This window comes from Euprymna scolopes, chromosome 28 (assembly GCF_053919585.1).
Source record: "Euprymna scolopes isolate OS-2025 chromosome 28, ASM5391958v1, whole genome shotgun sequence".
NCBI classification, from domain to species: domain Eukaryota; kingdom Metazoa; phylum Mollusca; class Cephalopoda; order Sepiida; family Sepiolidae; genus Euprymna; species Euprymna scolopes.
Window position 1 is genome coordinate 73,114,583 of NC_136509.1, and position 10,570 is coordinate 73,125,152.

General features: G+C 34.2%; 1 protein-coding gene across 4 annotated transcripts in view; it reads right to left on the bottom strand.

Annotated features, from left to right (window-relative positions):
* LOC145249693 (plexin-B-like) overlaps nt 1-10,570 on the bottom strand; it is a 575,535-nt gene that overhangs the window by 272,006 nt on the left and 292,959 nt on the right. For all 4 annotated transcript variants that reach the window (XM_080111499.1, XM_080111497.1, XM_080111498.1 and 1 more), the window contains exon 4: nt 5,156-6,358. In XM_080111499.1, coding sequence (XP_079967625.1) covers nt 5,156-6,175 — 1,020 coding nt within the window. In that variant the 5' untranslated portion in view covers nt 6,176-6,358. The remainder of the gene's footprint in view (nt 1-5,155; nt 6,359-10,570) is intronic.

The window sequence follows — 10,570 nt, forward strand, 5'->3', positions numbered from 1 at the left end:
TATATATATATAAAAAGAAAATACGTAAAAATATGTTTACGGAAGGCGAATTAAATGTATAAAATATAACGAGAAAAGATTAAATCTATTTTCTTGGGATTTCCACGAATATTGAAGCGTGTAGAATATTCCGAAATATTTTTTCTGGAATTGTTTCAAAGCACTTAAGCGTCCAGAGATCAATTCAAATCTGTGGCCGTTTTAGTCCATCAAGTGTGACATTTCGATTCCATCTAAATTTTGCCAGAGAAATTCTTTACGTTAATATCACTTTGTTTCTATTTTCATGGCGATTTCTAATACAAATCTTGCAGCGTACAATTTTAAAATATCAAAAACTTAAAATATTTGACGAAATAATCCGCCTCCTTGACAGACTACACAATACTTTCGTTCAAAACGCAGCCACTAAGTCATTAAGAGCTTTGTATGGAAAGTTGGTTAAATTTTATATTTTGTTTTGAATTAGTACATGCGATTGTAGTGAAAAAATCCTTTGATGAGAACGGAAGGACAAAAATAAAATAGCGTTTGTCCTTACAGAGGCACGATCTTAGTGAGCTCTATACAGAAGAGAGATTTGTTTAACTACAACAATTGGCCTTTTGGTCAAGATCAAAGTGTAGTATCTGACCTTCAGATGCTGCACTTCCATTTCTTGTTCTCTTTCGGTTGAGGAGAAATCCTTCACGACTGAGACAATTTTTATTTTTGTACCTTTTCTCTACGTTAAAAAACGACCCTGGTGTCTAACTCTGTCCCGTGGGGAGGCATTGTAAATAGGTACAACAATAGCAGCAATAAATAAATAATAATTCATTAATATGGAAATATTTATTTTCATGGAAATCACGCCGGACAAGGTATGAAGCAACTTGTTGTAATGTAACAGAGCACATGAGCGCGTATGAAAATATCATCAGCAGCAGACGATGGATGGCAAGCGATTGTATTAACAGCAGGAGCAGCGTTTGAACGCGTATGCAAATTGGCAAGTGTACTCGGGCTTGCGTTTGAAGAAAAAGAAAAAAATGACACCACGTGGTCGGTAGAAACAAAGTCGGCACCGAAGGAGATGAACGTGTAAAGTTAAGGCGAGAATGGGCTGGCTGAGGCTAACGTGCGGTCAGAAGAAAGAGAAACGCCGTCAGGTGAAATGGACATGTGGTAGCGAGAGACTTTTAAGCTGGCGTCGAGACGGGGAGAAAGAAACACGGTAATAAACGACTTTGTTAAAAAACAGAGAAAATGCCAACTCGGATTTTTATTTATTTTTATTTGTTAGTTCCTGCGACGCTGCCCACGTTACAGTAAGGAACTAAAAGAAAAACAAAATCAAAAATCGATATTACTTAAAAGTAAAAAAAAAAAAAAAAAAAATTGCCAATGATTTCTTTCTTTCTGTGAAACCATTTTTCTTTCTTTTTCTGTGAAACCAGTTTTCTTTCTTTCTTTGTCTGTGAAATCATTTATTTCCTTCTTTTTCTTCCAAATCATTTCTTTCTTCCTTTTCTGTAAAATCATTTCTTTCTTTCTTTTTCTGTGAAATTCTTTCTTTCTTTTTCTGCGAAACTATTTCTTTCTTTCTTTTTGTGAAGCTATTTCTTTCTTTCCTTCTTTTTCTGCAAAATTCTTTCTTTCCTTTTCTGTGAAACTATTTCTTTCTTTCTTTTTCTGTAAAACTATTTCTTTCTTTCCTTCTTTTTCTGCAAAATTCTTTCTTTCCTTTTCTGTGAAACTATTTCTTTCTTTCTTTTTCTGTAAAACTATTTCTTTCTTTCCTTCTTTTTCTGCAAAATTCTTTCTTTCCTTTTCTGTGAAACTATTTCTTTCTTTCTTTTTCTGTAAAACTATTTCTTTCTTTCCTTCTTTTTCTGTGAAACCGTTTCTTTATTTCAAACAATTCAAGAAATTATATTTTGTAAAAAAGAAAGAACACTTTCTTTCTTTTTATTTTTCTTTCCTTTTAAACCAACTTCACAGTTTATCTTTACCGTCTCTCTTCCCGCCTCTTCAGATTTTCTGGAAATCGCCAAAGACAAAAGAAATCTCCAAGAAAGTAACCAATATACAAAATGGGAAATCAGAACTCGAGCATTCCTTTTTATTTTTTATTCCTTCTTAAAAGCAAATATCAAGCGTCTTTATGCAAATACAAAAAAAAAACAAAATACAAAAAAAAAAAAACAAAAAAAACAAAAGCAAACAAATAAGGTTTATAATTTCATAACACTCATTGGAGAATATGTTTTTCTTTTGTATTTAACTGTTTGACCAAATAGATTTTAATGCCGACGCTTGAAGTCAAAACAAAACTGTACATCATCCCCGCTCGTCGCCAAGCAACTGCTTCCGCAAAAAGATGCTGTTTGTATGTTAAAATCATTTAGATGCGTAATGATTTATTGGAAGAAACGCAGCAATTATTGACTGCAAACCTTCTTCGGTCCAAGAAAGATAAAATAAATATATTTTGTAAAAAAAAAAAAAAAAATATGTATAGGGGATGTTTTGAAAAATCGATAGCGTATGTTCGGGATTAGGTTCTATATGTGTAAAGAAACCTCTTTCTGTGGAGTGTGCTTTTATAATAAGACTAAATTAATTATTTAGTGTGATAGGCATAGAAAGAACCTACCTAAGAAACGGGCGAGAATCTGTCTCGGCAGCAGGATGAAAGACAGAAAAAGAAGAAAAAGAGACCCAAGATGGCGGCTGTTGTTTTTTAAAGCTTCCGGTCACGCGTAGATCTCGAGCAGTTTCGTGTGGTATATGCAAATTGGGTGTGCCCGAAACATTATGAAAGGAGAGTCGCTGGGAGGAGTGAGAGAAGCGTTTAAGACATGCGAATAGGGAACGTCGACGTTTATCTCGTGTTGTGAACAATGAACTCTACTTGACTCAACATGTGACTAGCGAACCTCTGCTTGACGTTTTAGCCAAAAAGTTTTGTTGCTTTGCGTTAGACAAAGACTTCTGATACATTTAGTTTATTTTTCTGTGCATGGTTCTTGTTTTTTGTTCGTTTGTTTCTCATATTTGTTTAACTGTATTTGATCTGTTGAATTCTGTTATCTGAAATAAAAAGAGCCAACATTTGTAAAATGCTGACTGTTTTTGGCTGTATTGTGATAATTGGGTTGATTGACTTACCGAGGGTGGCTCGGTGGGAAGGGAAAGACACTCATGGCTGTGAACGGCCCGGCCTGGTGTTTGTTAATGAAGAAAATAGGATGTCTATTCCTTATAGCTTAAATAGACATTCCAGTCTCGTTTCAATCTCGCTGAACGAGAGATTGAGACTATAGAAAGAGTCACCTTTGTAGGCTTGTTGTTGTTGTAGTTTGTTCTTGTCGTTGTTAGAGATCTATCAGACCGGTACGACAACTGTTAACAGCGCGTTATATTTACAAGAATACGTTTGCTAGTAAGCAACGAGGTAATTTTTCGTTGCAAGCTAAACGTCTTTTCTTCCCCCCCCCTCCACTCGTCGGTAAGAAACATCGACAGTATTTCTTTTATGAGGAAAAGCTGTTCATATCATTGTTTTCGTATGGGTTTAAATTTTATAATGTTTTTATTTGGTTATAAGCTATAAAAATTTATATAAAACGATTATATTCTATTTTTAACTGATAACTATTATATATTGTATGTTATTGGGATTTAAAACTGCGGGGGCTTTTATTTAAGTTGTAGGTGAGAAGCTAATTCTGTATATATATAAAATGTATTTCACATTTTGGGGCGGCCATCTTGTTTTATTTATTTATTTATTTATTTATGGTGTGAAGAGCTACCATATTGTTTATTTGCCTTTCACCTTATTAACTTAAATTGTTAATTACTTTTTTTTTTGGTTACATATTACAGTAAGTCTATATAACACAACCTAAGTATATTTGAATTAATACCGATTGTCTATTATAAGCTAGTTAGTTTTACTTATTTAAGGGGGAGACTTGGTTTCTATTCCAGAGTTAATTCGCATATAGATATTTTATTCATTGCACGCAATTCAAGAGACATAGTCTGCTTAAAAATTTCTCATAGCTATTTTCCCTGTAATTAAAAGTGATTGCTTCCATTAAGTTAACACGATTATGTTGTCAATATGAGAAGTTCCTTTTTTTTTACAACATATCTAGACTGTCTTTATAGATTAGTTTTATTATGAAATATTTTTAACCAGAAATTGTTGGTTGGTTGTTTTTGTTTTACGGCATATCAACCCTTTTCGGGCTATTTAATGCTGAATCCAAAGATTTTGAAGAAATTTTTTTTTTAATAGAATATATTTGTTGTTTTCACGTCGGTTTCTATTTAACCCATAGTTGGGACCCTAACAGGTATTACCACTCCGGGTCAGAGTGGACCTGGGAGCAATGGTAATTAAAGAGTGGCCCCACACTCCCCAAAGCCCACAAGCTGGGGCCTCACCACTGGATATAGTTTAAGGTCATATCCAGGACCCCCATTGAGGGACTTTTACCCTCTACAGGGGGGGGGGCAGTCGGCGTATTATAATGCCCCACCGACAGGGCCCCAGAAATTGTGTACACCCCCACACAATATATATATATATATATATATATATATATATATATATATATATATATATGCTTGTCTCTTTTTTATATTCCTTGCTTAAATAATGAATGATTTAATAAACTTTGTAAATGTTTCAATTTTATTTTTCATCATTTCAGTATCTGATCTTGTGTGTGTATATATATATATATATATATATATATATATATATATATATATATATAGTAAATAATTATATCAACCCCTTTAAGAAACTCGTTTCGTATCGTTGAACCTTTTCAGTTGAAATAAAAAGTCGGTCAATTTAGCTCTTATGTGCAGATCATCATATAATGATTAGATCACTGTAACAGACGTTAAAAAAGCATTTAAAAAAATAAATGCTTAAATTTCAACAAAATTATCTCGCAGTTAACGGTAGCCGAATGGATTAGGTTTTTGCTAATGAAGCCAATAATGACTTCTGTTTCCGGGTTCGAATCTATCGACTGATGCTAATCGTGACACCATGCACTGATGATCACCGAAAAGATGAAACACTAGTGTCTCTAGGTATTTAATAATTATTATAGTAAATAATATATATATATTTATTGAAACTTACCTGTTTCATTTGTCGACTGCAATAATCTCCTTGGAAATAGGGGTAATCAACCTGTGCTTTTTGGCCATCATAACAAGTCCGGATGTTTTGATATATCTGATCCCGGACAGCTTCCATATTGTATACACATATTGCTGAGTGCTTGGTCGAGGAATTTGTGAACACCCCGATCATTAGCGTTGTGTTCCGATGTCGGAAATCCGACAAGTGGTGGAAATTTGAAAAACTGATCGTAATAACCGATGCTGCCTTCAGTATATTATAACTCCTGTGCCTGTCATGGCAGATTAGCGGCGCATCCACAAACGATTGGAGTTCTTTATCCGACTGGCACAGTTGTATGATTTTGGACTCATTCTTGTTCTTTGACGAATGGACCGCCAAAAAGTAGCTATACTTAAGATCACTGAATCCCGTGATGTACTGCAGATCTACGTCCTTTTTAAATTTCTCGTTATACTGGATCTCGCCAAACTTTTCCCATGATTCTTTGCTCGATACGTCCCATGTGGTAATGTCCTTGAGGAGTCCGCTGACGGTGTAGCTAGTGGCTAAGTAGAGTATGTTCGTTTGACGAGTGATAAATGCAACCGTGGAATCATTGTGACGGTTTGCCGCCATCGGTTGTTGAATTTCCTGATAAATCGAAATGTTGTCAACATTTCGGATTTGGCAAGTGCCCTGGAAAAGGCTGCCACATGATATCAACTTTCCATTCTTGTTAAGTAGGAGGACTTTATTCGAGTTATTCGTGAGAGATAAGCTCATCCCACACGTTTCCTCACTGACGGGGATCCCGCATTTTGGATTATCCTTCTCTGGCCCGGTTGCTTCTTGTTGGACAGAGTTCAGGTTCAAATCCAGCTGGTATAACCGATTGACTGCCCCGATGTAGATGTAACCATGCTTCAAGCTGATGGTCAGATGGTTTAGTTGGGTGGTGAAGTTTCTTGTGAAGATGTCTGTGCAAGAAACCCAAGCCCAACAAATAATGAAGATCACAGTCCATGAATGGGACATTGTACGCGGGGACAATATCTAACCTATGCTGGATGGTAGATGGGAGTGTCTTTGAGTCAGTTCACAGCTCGATAGAAGGGGTAAGCCCATTTCTTTGGTAAACCAATCTGCAGGAGTTCATCTATGGTAATCCAAGCGTAGGTTCCTCTAAAGGGCTCTTCAAATACATAGTTGAACCGTATCCTAGAATGAGAAAAAAGAATATGTATTAGAAAATTTATAGCAATCAATCTGTCCTGATTCGGCGTAGTATAGGAGTCTTTCATGTTTTTTTTTTTTTCAAATACGATTTTGAAAATTTAGTTTAAATACTGTTATGTACAGGGGTTTGAAACGTCAGTAGATATATTTGGGCTTTTGTGTATATATGTAACTATATATGTTTAGTGGTTATTTCAACATGTGTATAACATTTAAGAGACTGTTCACGAAACATATACAGATTGCAAAACATTGAAGGGGACAACAATTTCTCGTCTGATGGGTTCCATTCAGCCGGTTCTTTGTTAATCTCTTTGGACTATCGGACCTGGAATAAAGATCTTCAACTTCTACTTAAAAAGAAAACAAACAAACAAAAAACCTACAAAAATCATCGATAAAATAATATTTACACATCTTTATTTCGTTAGTCCCTTTCTTCTTGAAGTTATAAGCACCGTTCTTATTCACATTTCTAGTCTGTTGGATTCGACCCGCTTCCTGGTCGTCAAACTTGTCAGCTCCAAAAACCTAACTCCTCCAACTAACTCATTCCTCACATCTCATTCTAAGATTCGCGTCACCTTAAGTGACTTCTACATCAGACTACGTTAGACTCTAGAGGTCAGACCTATTTTGAAATTATTGTTATTAATTTAATCGTTCTAAAATCCATTTTGTTTATAATATTTCAGTAAACATTATCTTTCTAGTTTATATTTATATAAACACAAGCAGGCCGCCGGCATTGCCCGGTCGTACAATACGCTTAAATATGATATTTTGGATTAATGCCGATTTCGTATTTATCATATTATATTGGACCCAATAACTAATTAAAGTAATTTAAGTAAATTAAAAAAAAAAATGACTTGTGCACTACCACCGAGAATCGAAACCAAAACTATTTACATTACAATTTACTTTTTCCTTTGACGTTAATGCCTGAGCTATGAAGACATGTTTGCTGCAAGGCTAGAAATTAACCATTCTTAACATAGGAGAAGGATTTCACGTTACCCGATAGGAAGACAATTATTAATCATAACGGACCATATTTTGCTTGTCACGGTCGTAACGAAAGCAAAGAAGGGCAGACAATCTTGAGTATAACCAGAAATACATATTTTATACCGGGATTTGTACCTAAAATCTACAACAACAACAGCAACAACAACAAAAGAAAAAAAAGAGGGTTGAAGAATTGCCCGTCTGAGAACAATATTCTGAAAAAAAAATTCCGTGCAGATATGAGTGTCTTATGGAATATAAGATGTGACAAATTCAAAGACATCTTTGCATTTTCGCAGACAATATTATGCTAAAAGAAATCAGAAGAAAAAATCTTGGAATACCAGAGATCTAGCTGTTGTTATATATATATATATATATAGTGTGTGTGTGTGTGTGTCTGTGTGTGTTTATTCAAGTAAGAAAAATACAGCAAGTATGTCAAGACAGAAAAGACAGAATGTTAGAGATGAAATATGTACATGGACATGAAAGACAGTTTTCTATCTTTGTGAGTTTGTGAGTTCTACTCAAAAACGATGGTGGAAGCTGAACAGAGGTAAACATCATTTATACCTGGTTGCAACAGATGTCGTTGAAATCAAAAGAGATTGCAACCACACACACACACACACACACATATATATATATATAAAGAGAGAAATAGATAGATAGATAGATGGAGAAATATATATATATATATATATATATATATATATATATATATATATATATATATATATATATATATATAGAGAGAGAGAGAGAGAGAGAGAGTACGTGTCTGAGCGAGAGGGAGAGAGTTTGGTTGGTTGGTTGGTTGGTTTTTGTTTTACGGCATATCAACCCTTTTCGGGTTATTTAATGTCGAATCCAAAGATTTTGAAGAAAAATTTTTTTTATAGAATATATTTGTTGTTTTCACGTTGGTTTCTATTTAACCCATAGTTGGGACTCTAACAGGTACTACCACTCCGGGTCAGAGTGGACCTGGGAGCAATGGTAATTAAAGGGTGGCTCCACACTCCCTAAAGCCCACAAGCTGGGGCCTCACCACTGGATATAGTTTAAGGTCATATCCAGGACCAGAGGGAGAGAGATTATAAGAATACCGGTCGCATAAAGCTAGAATTAATTTCCCAAATAGAACAGCTTCGCATAAATTTCATGTCACTTTCTGTAGATTAAAATGAACATATAATGATACTAAACCCTTTTATGAGTTTGCCAGAGAGATTCCCGAGTTTGAAAAGGGTCGGAAGCTACATCGGCCGAAACGTTGTTAAAATAACAATCAAGATAAAAACAGTAAGTAGAATGCAAATAATAGATTAACACAATGAAAATATCTTAACATTTTGATACTTAAAAATGTTGCAGCATTTTCATATTTGTGATCCAGAGTACTTAAAAGTAATGTTGGGACGATTAATCAGAATCGACAATCGGAAATTTTCTGCCTATTTTTCTATGCCAAACACAATTCTTTTGTTTTTTTAATTTGTTTTTGTTTAAAACCTAATTTACAATTGGCAGAACTAATTTTAAGCAATCAATATGTATTGATTGACCGGTTAAACTAGCACCTATAGATCACCATCCACAAATGTTTGTGAAAATATATTTCCACCATAGTACATGTTTTTTTACACTAATCTGAAAATTAGCAACTCTGTAGCTAAATATTTCGAGATTTTAAAAGAATCAGAATCAGTAATTGTATCAGAATCAGAAATTAAGAACAGAATCGGTAATTGTATCAGAATCGGAAAAAAATTTGGGAATCGTCTCATCACTGATTAAATGGTTGTTATATCAAAAATAATTTTATAATGAAAAAAAAATGGGGGTTGTAAAATTCTAAATATGTAGTCTCTATTTCCAGCAAAACTATCACAATACACTGTTCCAAATATTAATTTTACATTTCAAAAACAATAAAACATCTGGAGGGGACATTTTGTTGCAGGCTGTCACTCTATTGCCAAATAAATTTTCATCAAAGTCTGGCAATACAAATTGTATTTGTCATGATTAAGAACCAAGATGGCTACCAAGGTTTATAAACAAACAAACAAAAAAAGTTAGATACTGAAATGATAATCTCCCCTTTTCTCTAATTAAATCATTGCTGTGTAAAATTTTATTACTTGTTCTGATTTTAATTTTGCGACTGGAAGTTTTATGAGAATCCCTTATTTATTATCACAAGTGTAAATTAACCGGAAGTTCAAGAGAGCTTGGCAAATTATCTAACAACAATCTGCGCCATTCTTTTCAATTTTACTGATAAAAATCTATGATTGTCATTAAAATCTGGCAAATTTAATTTTAAAAAGTGAATGGACAACCGTTTATTAAAATGGTGGTCTTAACTCTTCAAATATAGTCATAACTTATTTTCTAAATCGGCATTAAATGAGTTTATATAGAAGCGTTATTTGCAGTCTTTGGACTACTGTTCCCATCTTGAGTGTTATTTTCTCAACGTTTCAGTCGATGCAACCTCCGACCTCCTTCAGGTGTATTTTGTCAGAACTCAGGAATCTTTCTGCCAAACCTGGGAAACTGCACGGAATTTCAGAAGGAAAACTGTTTAATCCACCCGAGTAGAATGTTCAATAGAAGTCCTAAAAGATTCGCAATTGTATTCCGAGTGCAGCCCAATTGATCCTTCAACCTCCAGAAGAGTGTAAGTTGTAAGTTTTACAACTGAATTTTACTAAGTACTTTATCAATTAAGGTAGACAATTCTAGCATGAATTTTAGAAGCGTTAAACCTATTTTGTATCTAGATGTCCAGTCTTACTACTTATCATTATATATTTATATTTATTCCTACATATTTTTACTATTCTCCAGATGAGATTAGTAGCCTGAAGAATCCATATAATATGAATAATCAATCCTCATCTGAAACATTCAGATATATACATATATATACTACATTTCATTATATATAAAGACAGTAGTCTTAAGTCATATAGTCATAACATATTTTCTAAATAGGGTTTAAATAAGTACTGTGACCCCTCTTCATACGAGATACTATATTTACGAGAAATTTGAGACACGAGATGTCTTTCGAGCAAAACTCTTGATCTACACACGAGAGAAAATCTAAGTTACAAGAGTTTTCAGATGCTACTGCTAGATGGCCGAGTGGTCGAGACTGCACAGCAT